The sequence below is a fragment of the Neomonachus schauinslandi genome, chromosome 13 (genome assembly GCF_002201575.2).
Source record: "Neomonachus schauinslandi chromosome 13, ASM220157v2, whole genome shotgun sequence".
Classification (NCBI taxonomy): domain Eukaryota; kingdom Metazoa; phylum Chordata; class Mammalia; order Carnivora; family Phocidae; genus Neomonachus; species Neomonachus schauinslandi.
The window spans coordinates 1166622-1181991 of record NC_058415.1 but is presented as its reverse complement, the minus strand read 5'-3'; the positions used below and the strand labels follow the sequence as shown (position 1 = coordinate 1181991).

The 15370-nt window shown below is 48.1% G+C and overlaps 1 protein-coding gene across 1 annotated transcript in view; it reads right to left on the bottom strand.

Moving 5' to 3' along the window:
* Positions 1-15370, bottom strand: part of FAM120A (family with sequence similarity 120A) — a gene marked incomplete at its 5' end in the record, with an annotated part of 91425 nt that extends 76055 nt beyond the window's left edge. Inside the window, 2 exons of the mRNA XM_044920737.1 lie at positions 117-363; positions 14999-15370. Of these exons, the coding sequence (XP_044776672.1) occupies positions 117-363; positions 14999-15370 (619 nt within the window). The remainder of the gene's footprint in view (positions 1-116; positions 364-14998) is intronic.

Sequence of the window (15370 nt, the reverse complement as noted above, 5' to 3'; positions counted from 1 at the left end):
TGTCTCTCTCTCTGTCAAATAAATAAATAAAACCTTAAAAAATATATATATATATATCAGTGTGTTCCCAGCATAGAACCCTATCAAACGAAGCAGTTTTCACACTGCCCACCTACCTAACAGAGCAGCAAAGATAGGGAAGCGGTTTGGGTTCAGGTCCAGCTGCTTGGCGACCTCGTGCATCAGATACTGGCTCGTGGTGAGACTTTTCCCGTTCCGGCTCAGTTTGAGGGCGTGGGCACTGAAGTAGTAAGGGATGTTGCACAGTGCGTAGTCGGAGTCGTAGGCGACCAAGCCGTGGAAGCCGTTTTCTCTGCAGAAACCGATCACTTCCTGATGGTGGTCCTCGATGCTCTGGGCCACCTGTGCAAGCGAGAGGAGCACGTGGTCAGAGCCCGCCCGCCACAGCGCCCATGTAGACGCCGCTGTGCAGAACCTGCAGATCCCAGATGCAGAGACACCCAAAAGAGCCAAAGAATCAAAGAACCATAAAAAGGGTGTGGCACACCGCTCCAGGGAGCAAGCTCTGTGGGAGCCATCTCCTGGTCAGTGACTATAATCCCATCTAAACTGCAAATTAACTGCCCATTTCTTGTCATACTCAAAGATCGTCCTGCTTAAAAATACACAATGCCAGCTGATCCCCGTAACAGTATTCTGAGGGAAAAAAGGGAGAAGAAACAGGGATAGAAGAGGAAAATAAACAAGTGTCAAAGCAGGAGACTGAAGCCAGCCACCTCGGTAAAACCAAATAATTTCTTCAAAGTAGAAATATGTCAAATAGGTAAAATAATAAAAAGGTTTTTTTTTTTTTTTTACAGAAAAGCCAAGCGTTACCCTTCACCCACAGATCTGCTAGTTATTATACACGCTAGAGCACTCAGCATATGGGGACAGAAGTAAAGGTGAACGTTTACCCCAAACAACACTGTCACATGGTCATCCTGTGCAAAGGATCAGACCTGGTGGTGTAGTCCCAGGCTCAGGACCACCATGGGGACCAGGCTGAAACTCACTGCCTGCTTAGTGATAAAGACTACAAAGCTGCAGCTTCTTTCCTTGTCCCAACTCTCCCAGGGTGAGTGGTCCGCCGCAGGTATCCCGGAGACCCAGGAATCTCGGGGAACGTAGCATCCTAAGGGCGGACAGCAGGCAACACCCGTGGAAAAGTAAAAGGCTCTAGGAATCTTTCTACTCCCAAAACATACCAAAAGGCGGGCGCCTGGGTGGCTCAGTTGGTTAAGCGACTGCCTTCGGCTCAGGTCATGATCCTGGAGTCCCTGGATCGAGTCCCACATGGGGCTCCCTGCTTGGCAGGGAGTCTGCTTCTCCCTCTGACCCTCCCCCGTCTCATGTGCTCTCTCTCTCATTCTCTCTCAAATAAATAAATAAAATCTTTTAAAAAAAAAAAAAAACATACCAAAAGGCATTTGAAAAACACTTTCCTAAAATATATAAAGTCAAAGACAATCAATTCTTCTCCTATTTCCCAAATTCATTCAACCAACTGAAATCTGGTAGATTTTTTGTTTCTACAATAGATAAGGTATTTGAGAAAACAGATTTTTAAATTAAATCAAGTGACTCAGCTAACGGTAGAAAATTAACTCCCCAAAGAGCCCTAAAGTTGAAAAACATGTGCCTTAAATATAAGTGTTTAGAACTATACTGTCCAATGTGTGGCTATACTGAATTAAAGTCAAAACTAAATCACATCCAAACAGTAAGTACGAGTGTTCAGGGGTCACCAGCTGGGCACACTGTGGAGCTGCTCCCATTTCTCACTGAATTTCACAGGACAAGTGGTCACCGTATTTTGTTGGAAAGTTAGTTATAATGAAATCTCACTTAGAAGCAAAGGCAAACCCTTTAAAAATGCTATTTAAAGGAAAAGTAATTTCCTGCATTCTCTTAATACTTTTATAAAAACATTTTACTTCATAAGAAAAATATAAACATTTAGTCAATTTATTTCTATTTCTTAGAATAGAAAAATGCACTTTCGTCCCTTATCTAAAAACACTGTACCTTCACTAAAACAGAAAAGTACAGTTTAAGAAAATTCTGAAGTGAGGCCAGCTCCACCTCTCCCAGCCCAAGCCCCTGCCTCCCCCCACTTCAGGATGCACAACTTTATAACGACAGCAACGTCTTAAAACATTTCTAAATCACAGCAAACCCTGGCTGTCGTCCAGACAACTTTAATCATAAATCTGCACATCTCCCCAGAAGCCCTGAGATGAAAGGAGACTGTGAGTGACCACCCCTCACCCCCCACCCCTCCAAGGAGTTCCAGAAAAGGCAGCATGGCAACTTGCTCCAGAGCCAGGCGCCCTGTGGAGATGGGGCAGAATTAAGTGCAGGAGCTGCACACCGCACACCCGGTATGTACGTTTGTGACAGAGTTTATTAAACCCCTCTCCCAGGACGCTGCAGCCGGGGCCGTCATCCTTCCTGAGCGCCCCCGTGCCAGTCACCAGGCTGCACGCCTCACAGCCACCCGGGAAGGGGAGCGGGGGAGGGGGATCAGCCCGCTATGAGGGCCCACGGCCAGGGCCCCAGGGGGAGGGCAGGTGCACTGGCCCGAGGTGAGCACAGCGGGGAGGTGGCAGTGGTAAACTCGGAGGAAGCAGGGATGGGGTCTCATCTGGCGGTTCTCAAGGAAGGCTTCAGAGTCCTACAACAATCGGCATTATACTTCCAGAACCTTAAAACGTTCGTGCCCTTTGACCCGGTGATCTCACTCCAGGAAACGGAGCCTAAGAAACCAGCACCGGTGACAAATGCTGGGAGTGTCAGAGGGTCAGAGCAGGCTCCCGTGGGAGAACGTAAGCTAAGACCCAGGAGCTGGGCAAACACAGCAGCCCGCAGTGTTGTGCAGAAACACGGGGAAAAGCTTTCGACAAAACACTAAGCAAACTGTTCAGAATCAATCCCCTGTACACAGAGCAGCACGAAGCTGGGGAAGTGGGGAAACACTGGAAGGGACACAGCAAACGCCAACAGCTGTGTCAGGACGGTGCAATTAAGCTTAACGAAAACTTCCTTAGAGGAAAAAAAATGAATAAAAACGCTGAAGCAGCACTAGGATAAGCCACACCCACCCTGGCCTCCTCAGTGTCACCACAGTGGGGACAGACGCTCTTCCTTCCCCAAGGATGACAAGGCATGCACTTACTCATCTGCCAACCAGGGGTCTAGGCTGGCATCTGGCATGGTAAATTCCAAAAGAAAGAAGAACACTGGGGGCCCCATCACAGGGCCCCAGGAGTCTTTAAGCTACTTGCTGGATAGAGCAGAAGGAGCAGGCAGAGGGCCTCGCAGAGGGCGGACTTGGGGCTCTCCACCATCGCCTCCTTCCGCCATCCCAAGCACAGTTCCCTGTTTTTTCAGAACATCTGGTTTCAGTTGGCATTAAAAAGCAAAGTGAATGAGCTCTTATTAATTCACTACAACACTAATTTGCAAATGATTAACAATACCTTAATCCTCCCTCAAAGCACACCCAGCGTTAAACAAATAGCTGCCCACTAGAATTAACGTCCTAAAACAAAAGATGGAGGAATCAAGCCTGTGAGAGCATGGACTTCAAGGCTCGAGTCAAGGTGGGCTGACCTGTGCCCCTGTCTTGCTCATCTTTCCCACCTCAGGCACCCTGAGGGCCGGCAAAGGGGACAGAACCAGAACGCCCAGGTCCCAGTTCTGGCTTGGCGCCCACCTGCCCAGCCAGGAATGTACAATTCATGGGTTTTTAAGTTTCCTTCAACTTCCAAATTTCTGGTGTTCTCTCCCACCTTTACCTGAGGAAAGGCAACATGGCCTTAAAACCATAAGGTAACAGAGACACGATCCTCCCCCGGCGGGCTGGTAATGGACGCGTGATGGTCCGTTACCACAAAACCCTGAGGCCAGAGTTCAGAGCTGGGGATGTAGGTGGTGGACACACATGACGTACGCACTGTCCAAACTCACACAACTACACCTCTCACACGGAGAATGAACTTTAACGTATGCAAATTAAAAACAAATCAGCCGGGACATCTGGGGGCCAGGAATGAATGCAGACCGGCTAAGGTACAGAACTGTACTAGAAAAGTCTGAAATGACCTCTCTGAGTGGGGTGGGGGCTGCTGCCCTAGGTAACTTTGGAGAACAATGTTTTGAACGGAAGGTCAGACTTCTGAGGACAGGCACCACACAGATGCTGACCTCTCCTGGTAATGTGTATCTCGAGGGCACAGGGGTGCAGGTGACAGCGCTGAGACCACATCATGAATGGTGGACGAGCCAGGTGTCTCACCGTCAGAGAACGGGGTTACACATGGGCAAAAGGAGGAGGCTGGCACGACCCTATGGTGCCAGCTTAGCCATGGAGACGTCCTATGAACTGATGTGTAGGTGACAACACAGACAGGCACAGAAATCATCAGAGGTGACGTGTGTACACACACACCTCCCCGCTGTTGACAGACAGCTGAAAAGCAGCGACACCCCAGGAGTGAGAACACCTGCGCTCTGATGTGGTTTCTAAATTCCATTCTCCACAAAATGGAACCAGGGCCCTTGAGAAAAATGGGTGATGCCAGGGCAGGGAAATCCAAGACGGTCCTAGGGCATGTCTCTGTAGCGCCAGAAAGGAAGGAGGTGCTCACAAAACGAAGGAGGGATGTGCCAGGACACAGGAAACCCCCCCCCCCCCGAGAGACTCCCAATGGCCAAAGCTAGAATAATTTATGCAACAAAATAAAGAACATATAAGGTTATCACCCAAAGTATAAAACTAATACACGAACCCATATTAGTCCAGACAAATGATTACATAAACACAGTCTGCCCTACACAAGAATTCCAACAATAATGTGAAATCCCTCCCAGGAGCTAAAGCTCACCCCCACCGTCCCCCCGAGAGGGGGCTAGCCCAAAGGACCACTTCCAAAGAAGCAAACCAGCAACGGGATGAAGTCGTGTCACAGAGCAGATGCCTGCCGACTCCACCACGGTATGGTGTGACAAAGGGCACTGCACCTCTGGGGCATTCTCCCCAAAACATGAGAAAGCATCAGGCAGCCCAAACTGGAGGCCAGCCTACAAAATACCTGCTCAGTAACCGAAAGTGCCAAGGACACCAGAGAAGCAGAGGTTGAGGAGCTGTCCTGGACCAGAGGGGCCTGAGGAGATGAGACACCTGAAGGCCACAGGGCAACCCAGATCAGGGCACGGAGCCTAAAAGAACCCCGGCGGAAGGAGGAATAAGAACTGAGTGAAGGGGGCGCCTGGGTGGCTCAGTCAGTTAAGCGGCTGCCTTCGGCTCAGGTCATGATCCTGGAGTCCTGGGATCGAGCCCCGCGTCGGGCTCCCTGCTCAGCGGGGAGTCTGCTTCTCCCTCTCCCTCTGCCTGCCTCTCTGCCTACTTGTGCTCTCTATCTATCTGTCAAATAAATAAATTTTTAAAAAATCTTAAAAAAAAAAATTAAAAAAAAAAGAACTGAATGAAGAACACAGTGAGGCTCATGGTACCGCATCAATGCGAGCTTCTTAGTTTTGATAACCGCTCGCTCACAAGCTGTTACCGTGCACAGAAGCGGAGTGAAGGATATTCAGGAACCCTCTGTACCATCTTGGCAACTTTTCTATAAACCTAAAATTATTCCACAGTTAAGTTTATTTTAAAAAAGAAAAAAGTCAACAGTTTACAAGACACCAGCTGGAAGACTATTTTAAGCTACTTCACCAGGTGAACACAGCATTAACAGGCATGAACAGCACAGTCTAAGATCCTATTATGTGAAAACACATCTCTCCGCAGATCGTGGGGCTTCAGGAAGCAGGAGAGCCCACTGCAGGTGAGATTGGGCCACTACAGACCTGCAAATAAATGAACCAAGTCCCCTGGCCAGAGGGCCCCGGGACAATGCCTCAAGACGAGCACCACCTCAAAGAGCAGGTGTTGGGACTGGGTCGGTGCAAGGTCTGGCTAGGGACAGGAAAAGGGTCTAGGCTGCGTCAAAACAGGACTTGAAAGGCAATTACTCAATTAAAGATAAAAAGTAAATGTCAGAGTTAGGCTTCAGGGAAGCAGGGTCTGACAGGCACTGGCTGTCCCTCTCTTTTGAGCATCTTCTCTCCGGGCCTGTGAGCCCTCTGCTCTGGGGCCCGCCTCCCACCTAAGCTGCCCGGGGACAGCACCCTGCTTCTCTGATTCCCTGGCCTCCAGCTCCAGGTGCAAACTGGGCAGAATATAACGAAATCGGTACACCTGGTTCTTAATTCTAATTTTAGAAGTGAGGGAAAACTATGACATACGATACTGGGATGATTATTTCAAGCTAAAAACTTGAAGCCCTGAGACCCAACTTCCTACAAGCGGTAGTAGAGGGGTAAAGCCTCCCTCCCCGAGAGTGAGCCAAACCTGGAATTCGGCACGACCTCAGTAAGGAAAACCCCAGGCTGGTACCCCGAGACCACAGACGCCATAAAGGCAGGTTTCTGTCTCTGGCGCCAGGGGGGTGAACCCCACTGCCCACTTTAACACTTCCTGCACTTCCACTTCTTCATCTGCAAAAGTAACACCATCCCTACACCTCAAAGGGCAGCTGCAACGGTTAACGAGCAACTGCATGTAAACAGTTCAGTCCTTCATAAATAACAAACGCTGATAAAAGTCGGCTACCATTTGTCCTTAAGAAAGCTGCAGAAGAAAGGATCTGCTTCTTCATACTTTTCAAACATATGGGACCTGAAACACTATGAGTTGTCATAAATAGATTTTCCGACATCAAGAAAAAAAATACTGTGAGGTTTTTCTTTAGAACGGTTTTACACCAGCTCAGGGAATAATGTGACACACCCTCCAGCCACTTATGAGATTTAAAAGATGTAAGTTAACCTGAACGTAAGAGGATAGGAGTCGACCTAAATTCTTTTGCTTTTTTAAAAAATGACACCTTGATCTTGAACTCTAGTTGCCAGGTCCTGGGTGGGTGAGATTACTCAAGCTACTCACTCCTGTTCGAGTCCAACAGAGGAATGAGGACATAAAAGTCAACTCCAATTTGGTGGAAGATTTTTATTGTTGTTGTCAACATTAAAAGGGCAATTTCAAGTTATGACATATTTTAGCGATGTCTCTAAAAACTAAGTCTCTCCCCCTGAGAAATCTGGAATCAGAGCTGAAGAGCTTCTTACCTTACACATTTCTTGCCTATTCTATAAGAACTGGTTATAGTGGTCTTAAAAGAAAAAATAATTTTTCAAAATAAGTGAGTGACACATGAAAAGATTCTCAACTTCATTAATCATAAAGGAAATGAAAATCAAAACCACAATGAGATACCATTCAAAACCCATAAGGATGGCTACTATCAAAAAAATAAACAAACATAAATAAGCAGGTGTTGACGAGGTGAAGAAATTGGAGCCTCATACACTGCTGGTGGGAATGCAAAAGGGCGCAGCTGCTGTGGAAAACAGTATGACCATTCCTCAAAAAATTACCCAGAGAACTACCCTATGATCCAGCAATTCTACTTCCAGGTATATACCAAAAGAACTGAAAGCAGAAACTCAAACAGGTATTTGTACACCCATTCTCATAATAATATTATCACAACAGCCAAAAGGTGGAAGCAACCATCAACAGATGAATGGATAAAGAAAATGTGTATAGACACAGTAGAGTATTACTCAGCCTTGAAAAAGAATAAACTCCTGACACCTGCTACAAAACATGGATGAACCTTGAGAATACTATATTAAGTGAAATAAGCTGGTCACAAAAGGACAAATACTGTACGATTCTACTTACATGAGGTCCCGACAGCAGTGAAATTCCAAGACAGGGTAGGTAGTGGGCGCCAGGGGCTGGGGGGGGGGGGGGATAGAGTTTCAATTTGGGTGTTTAGTGGGGACAGAGTTTCAGTTTGGGAAGATGAGAAAGTTCTGGAAACAGACGGTGCAGATGGTTGCACCACAGTGTGAATGTACTTAATGCCACCGCACTGTACACTTAACAATGGTTAAAACAGTAAAATTTTTGTTATAGTTCACCACAATTTAAAAAAATAAAATTAAGAATATATAATAATAAAAAGAGGGTTTTGTGCCATCAACCTGTCTTCTTAGGAAGCCTAAGCACATGGCTCCAAGAGGTAACTTCCTACTTGTCAAAGATAGAGGTTTTACTTTTCCTTCAGATGACGACGTTAGTGTGCATCATTAGCAAGGACTGTGGCTGCCAGGCTATGTAATAGGCTGAGACTTCTTTTTTTCTTTGCAATCTCTTTAATAGATTGCCTTAATGCCTGGCCAATAACAGGTACTCAATTTTTGCTAAAGGGAAGATGAATCATCAACTGGGAACCAGTCAGAAAAGAGAGTATCAAGAATATAAGGTGAGAAAATAAATCTTACACAATGGCCATTGATCCAGGTTTTGAAAGAAAATAATTCAATGTGTCTGTCTATATAAAAAGAACAAAGCAAATATCTGATTAAAAAGTTAAGCACCTACACTACACATATGCAAGAGGAGTAACCTGAGTCCCCAGCCTCAAGCAGCTTCCAGTCAGCTGGGGATGCACACACAGGTAGCTGTAACAAAGCGGAACCCAGGAAGCACAGATGCACAGGCACACTGTGCGTATGCCTGGTCCAACCTGTGGGATCATCAGAAGAGGCTCCATGTGGGGCGCCTGGGTGGCTTAGTCAGGTAAGCGTCTGCCTTTGGCTCAGGTCATGATATGATCTCAGGGTCCTACGATGCAGCAATGGGGTGTCTGCTTCTCCTTCTCCTCTGCCCCTCCCCCTGTTCATGTTGTCTCTCTCAAATAAATCAATAAAATCTTTACAAAAAAAAAAAAGAGGCTCCATGAAGGAAGCTGGCACCTGACATGGACTTTAAAGTATGAGCAAAATCCTGACCAGCAGAAGTGGGTAGTTGGACAAGAAGGAGCAACACGAACACAGTGGGGAAGCTGAACGTTTCCTGGGGAAGCAGGGAGTGGAATGGCTGAAGCGCTGACAAAGGAGAGCAGAGGAACTGTGAGCCATGCGGGCAGGTGGAAGGAGCTCAGTTCAGGAGGGTCTGAACCTCAGTACAGAGTTTGGATTAATGGTTTTGTTCAAGTTGCCGGCAGGACTGACTAACCTGAGGAGCCCGCAGGCTGCACCGACAAGGTGTGCAGGATGAGTTCCACCAGTGAGGCAGCAGGTGTGGGGCCCAGTCAGATGAGATACAATTCTGACGGCTGCCCACACTTAGACACTGGTGAATAAAATGGTACCCTTAGTGTTCTAGCAGTGTACTTTTTGCTCTATTTTATTATCCTATATCATTTTTTCTAAATGCTGGTAAATACCCAATAATTTGGTTTCACAACCACCAAGGGGTTTGCACAATCACTTATTCGGCCTGTAGGCTCCACTTGGAGAGTTCACATGGTGGGGGTACTGGAGTGAGGAAGGGCACGTGGGAGACTGCTGGGCTTGCAGAGGGACCAGCAGGCTGGGTCATGAAATGCAGGGGGAGGGGGCAACACGACGACTCTAGGGGGCCAGGAGTGTGACCTTGAAGTGGATGACGAGGCTCAAACTAGTGAAGGTTATAAGCAAAATCCGAGGAGCCCAAGTGCACAGAGGATGGAACAGAAACAAGAATGAAGACTAGCTCAGAAGGGGTTGGGGCTACAGAAGGGAGACAGCATTTCAAAGTCTTAACGGTGAAGTTTCCCGCTAATTACAGGGTTCCACTCTGGGGTGGCTAAAGCACAAACACAATGGCCACTTGATGTGAGGGACAGGAGGCAGGAAGGGGGTGCTGAGTGGTCAGCTGTGTGCTAAATGGGGGTCAGGAGACACAGTGTCAAGCACATAACACCAACGGCCCAACAAGTCTCTGCGAGCAGGCCGTGGGACTGGTCAGAAGCTGTGTGCACACGTGGACAGCAGTAACTTCAAAGAGGTGATGCTGCGATTATGAGAAGGAAGAGCATGTAGTGGAGAACAGTGGCAATTATGGGAAGTCTTATTTCAGTAGCTCCAGGAAACAGAAGCACTCTGATCATCGAAAAGGGTTCAATAAGGCAGACAAAGGAGAAATGCTGGCTTTGATCAGTCTAACTTCAAGAAAAAGGAAGAGATTTAGACATGGTGATGAATGTTATAGAAATCAGTGCTGAAACCACAAATCGGGGGCTCAAGAGCATAATCCAACCCACAGCCTATTTTGTTTGGCTTAAACAGTATTTTTTAAATGGAATAATTTCAAATAAAAGTCTGGATTCCTGGCTTTCTTGAAAAACGTGAAGTCTGATAATGCTGGCTCTACAGTCCAATAAGGTTTTTAAAACATGCACACTCTTGGATCTACCAAGTTTGTGTGTGCACCATTAGCAGGGGCTTGGATAAACTATGGAACACTGTGCAGGCATTAAAAAGAATTAGAATTATATATACATAAGAAGATTTTTTACATCCTTATTTAAAAAAGCAAATTGCTGAATAATGTATTGTGTGGTCACATTAATGTTAAAAATTAAAACCATATGGTGACAGTACATAATATGTTGTGTAATGTATAATACAAAACATACATAGGCAGCTGCTACAGAAAACAGTATGGCAATTCCTCGAGAAATTAAACACGGAATTACCATATGATCTACCAATTCCACTTCTAGGCATCTCCAAAAGAACTATAGCTGGGGCTCAAACAGAGCACACCCAAGTTCATAGCAGCATGACTCATTATTCACAACAGACAAAAGGGGAAGCAATCCAAGCATCCATGGACAGATGGATGGATAAACCAAATGTGGTCTGTGGAATATTATGCAGTCTTTAAAAAGGAGGGTAACTAACACAATGTCATGGACAACATGGATGAATCTTGAAGACATTAGGCTGAGTTAAGCCAGTCCAAAATTGGTACACTGCAAGATAATAAATATTTTAAAATAAGTACTTTACATGGGTGGCTGGTTTCGGTTGTAATGTGGTCAATTTTGAACCGAAGTATTCCCTGGTCAATTCAAGGTCTTAGAGAACAAAGTGTAACTACTAGTTTTTGGCCTCTCCTGGATAGAAACCGTGCCGCTCCCCCTGTAGCTGGAAAACACAGCAGAGGCACTGTGCTATCGGATCTGACCTGGGAGTGAAGTGCAGGTAGGCACACCCCTGAGGCATTCTTACACAAAGCAACTGAACTTTGCCTTCAGCTCGGCACTTCCTCCTTGAGAAGGTTACTGGTTACTTGTCCCCAGATGTAGCCTACTCAGCAATCCTGTCTCATCCTATATAAAATGGGTAACAAAACCCTGTGCTGGCCAAATGAGACAACGCCGTGAAAGGGCCCAGCGAGGGCAGGCACCCGACAAGTCAGTCCCTGCCCCATCGGGTACGCATCATCATCCCAAAATCTCAAGCCACAGCCAAATCTCACAGACTTCCACTGACGTAAAGCAGGAGCACGGCTTTATTATGTCAGACCTAAGTAAACATGCCAGAGCACCGACTCAGGGGAAGATCTGAAGGTCTTCATTATAAACCGCACCAACTCAAGTCTTGTGGCAGGAACATTTAGGAAAGCTCCAGGGATTTAATGCCACGAAGATTTTTAAATAGATATCAGTCCCTCCTGAAGTTACAAAGGTTGTGATGACTCAAAGCACACAAGAGGAAACACTCCCAGTAACTGGCAGAGGCCAAGCTCAGGCCAGGCAGTTCAGTGACCTGAACAAAATTAGCCGATTCATAGGCCAACTCCTAATGGTTAAAGAAATATAATTATTACTGTACCAAAAAAATTACAATTATTACTCTACCAAAGACATACTCTTCGAAGTCAAAAAAGATTTCTCTAAGCAAAGCTGACAGGAAAGTAAGCCTTTCTGCCAGTTTACAGAAACCTAGAAGGCCAACAAGATGGTAGATTTTTATAAGACACATGCCTCATGGACCCAACATGACATTTAGTGACATTTCATGTCAATTTTGACAATTCCTTTGTCAACTTTACATAATACTGTAGAAAAAAACTACTGATTGTCACACAGTAAAATTAACTTTTATTTACTTCTGATGTGTAGTTCTAAGGTTTTAAAAATGCATTCCCGGGGCACCTGGGTGGCTCAGTCGTCAAGCGCCTTGCTTGGGCTCAGGTCATGATCCCAGGGTCCTGGGATCGAGCCCCACAACAGGCTCCCTGCTCGGCGGGAAGCCTGCTTCTCCCTCTGCCACTCCCCCTGCTTGTGTTCCCTCTCTTGCTGTCTCTCTCTGTCAAAAAATAGATTAAAAAATCTTTAAAAAAAAAAAATGCATTCCCACCACCACCATCAGAGTACATAACAGTTCCATCACCCCAAAAAGCTCCATCCCCGCACCCTCCCCTGACCCCTGCCCTCTGGCAACCACTGACCTGGTCATGAGAATGTCACAGAAAGAGAATCACACCTTTAAGCCTGGCTTCTTTCGCTCAACATAAAGCCTTGGAGATTCAACCCACGAGTTGCCTGTACCAAAACTTCCTGTTGCTGATGAGTAGGACGGCACAGCATGGCCGGACCCATTTGTTTAGTCACCTACTGAAGGATATTTTGGCTGTTTCCAGTTCTGGCTGTTATGAATACAACTGCTATGAACACTCAAGTACAGTCTTTTTGTGAACAAAAGTTTCACTGGGTAATTACCCTGGAGCAGCGCTGCCAGAGCACATGGTAAATGCATACTTAACGCTGTGTGCCAGCCTGCATTCCCACCAGGCATGTGACACGCTTCCAGCTGCTTAGCATTCTTGTCAGCACTTAGTATTGTTGGTAACGCTTGTTTTAGCCGTTCTAACAGGCATACGGTGATATATTATCATGGTTTCAATTTACTTAACCGTTTTAATGGACATGTCTTAAAAGAAGTACACACTGCTTCATTCCCTTAGGGATCACTGAACATAAATTTTTCTGACTCAAAATCATCCTTGCAGAATAAACACTGTGCCACCCTCGGGGGCTACTCAAGTACACAGGATTGTTTTCCTGATTCTTCCCGATAGGCCACAGAATTATGTCTGGTTTTTACAGCTGTTTTTTTTTTTTTTATCTTCTCCCTTACCAAGTGTCACTTCTTGCTATTAATGGCGCTCCTGACTCGGGCGACTTTCCTCTGCACCCTTCTCTCACGCTGAGTTTAGAAATGCGTTACCAAGCTTCTCAGAACCAAATCTGAGAAGGAGAGGATTTGATTCTCCAGTGAGGAAAAAGAAAGCTTTGTTTTTTCTTTTCAGGTCACTGTACCAAAACTTCCTGACCTCCCATTTGGCAGCTTAGAAATTTCTAGTAGCTAAATTTCTTAGACGTGTTCCAAAAAGGTGAGGCTGCCAGGTTAAGCGCGCACTGGGCAACCGAGCCCTGACTGTATCAATCTGTGCGACTAGCACTGTGCTATGCTTCCGTACCAGGAGCTAAAAGCTTACCTAAAGCAAAACAGTCATGTAAAAAATCACCTTGTGTCTGGAAACCTCAATGGGAGAAATCATCTCAAATCTAGTTTCGAAGCACTCACACACTGGTAAAAATTCTGAGCACCTAGTAGGTAAACCACACAGAGAGGTGCAGAGATAAACGTAAAGACACTTCTTTATAGTTAGAAAAGAACTCAGGAGTTCTTTCAAAAGATAGAGAGACTGTGCACACCCTGAATCTAATCCTGCATAATATTTACAGAGTTCCTTTGGAAGTCATTTGACCAGAAAGCTCATCCTGCCTTTTCGGTGCTAGTTTCCAGCTCCGAATACCTTTTCAAATACTCGGGAGGCGGACAGGCGCTGGCAATCGCCGCCGCCTTACTTCCCGGGGAGCCCGGGCTCCAGGGCAGAAAATGCCAGCGGCGCCAGGCTCTCACCCAAACTCCCAGGGGACTGGCTGTGCTTGGGCCAGGCCCACAGACCAATCCCCGCTCTCCCAGCCGCCACGACCCGCAGACTTAGAAGCCCTGTCACCAATCGCAACAGGACCGGGGTGGGACTTCCGCTATCACTTTAGGCTTTCCCACCACCATCTCAGCTCAGGCAGACAGGAAGAGTGAATTTCACAAACTTTGAGCTTAAGCACTTTCAAGCAGAAATAATGGCAAACAAGTTGGAAGACACAGCGGCAGCAGCCGAAAAACCAAAACAGACCCCTAAACTTTTAACAAAAAACAACGAGAAAGGAAGCAATCAGAACTGGAGTCGAGGGTCATTGATTTGCATGTTATCTCTGCAGTGGCTGCTGGGTCCTGAAGCCGTCCTTGGCCCCGGTGCAGCGAGGAGCCCTGTGCCAAAGGGGCAGCGGAGCGGCCGGCAGCAGCAGCTCTGACGACCTGCGTGCACGGCCCAAAGGGGCCGAGTCCTCCCTGTGCAGAGACCTCAATCCTGGAGACTCGGACGCACATCCCCTTTGCCCTGACTCTGAGCGGACACACCAAACCCGAGACGCCAAGTCGCAGAACGAACAAAATTCCATCATGTCCAATCTTGCAATTCCGTGAATTCTAAGGCACACAGAAATCGGACAATTTCCCCGAACACTGTCATCTGAGAGGGCACCTGGACACAGCCCTGTGTTCTCAAAAGCGGAGCCACCTCGGCAGGCCCTGGGCGGCTCGAGCCCCGCTGGACGCGGTGGCAGCGGCGCGCGGTCCCCCTCGCCCCCGCTCGGGACCCCTTCCTGTCGCCACGCAGCCCACTCGCCCGCACGGAAAACCTGTTGCTGTGCGGGCAGCGCCGCACGCGAAGGGAGCATCCGCTGCAAGTTCAGGCCGGCGACCCGCCCGCCTCGGGGAGGGAGGGCACCCCGCGGTGCCGGGCGGGGGCGCCGCGCCCTGCGCGCCCGGGGCTCCAGGCCGCGCGTCCATCTTGCGGCCCCCGCGCCCTCTGACCCCCCGGCCCCGGCCCCGACGGGCCGCAGTGCGGCCCGCGCCCACCGCCGGCCCCCACCCCGGCCCCCACCCCGGCCCCCGCCGGCCGCACCTTGACGTGGAAGCGGATGAGCGCCAGGCGGATGCAGTGCGCCATGCAGACGGGCGGCAGGAACCAGACCTTGGGCGGCGGGGTGCCCTTGTTCTGGACATGGCTGACGATCTGCTGCGCCGTCTGGCGCTCGTTGCCCTGCCGCTTGACCCACTCGTGCAGCCGCGCCTTCTCGAGCGCGCCGTTGAAAAACACGAAGAGCTCGATGTTGCCGCCGAAGCAGGCCTTGGCCAGCGCGGCCAGGTAGCCGAGCATGTGGTTCCACTGGCCGCCGCTCACCCAGTCGGTGTAGAAGCCGCCGTAGAGGCGGTGCAGGCAGTTGTCGGCGTCCACCAGCAGGCGCAGCGGCGTGTGCGGGGGCCGCTGCCGCCC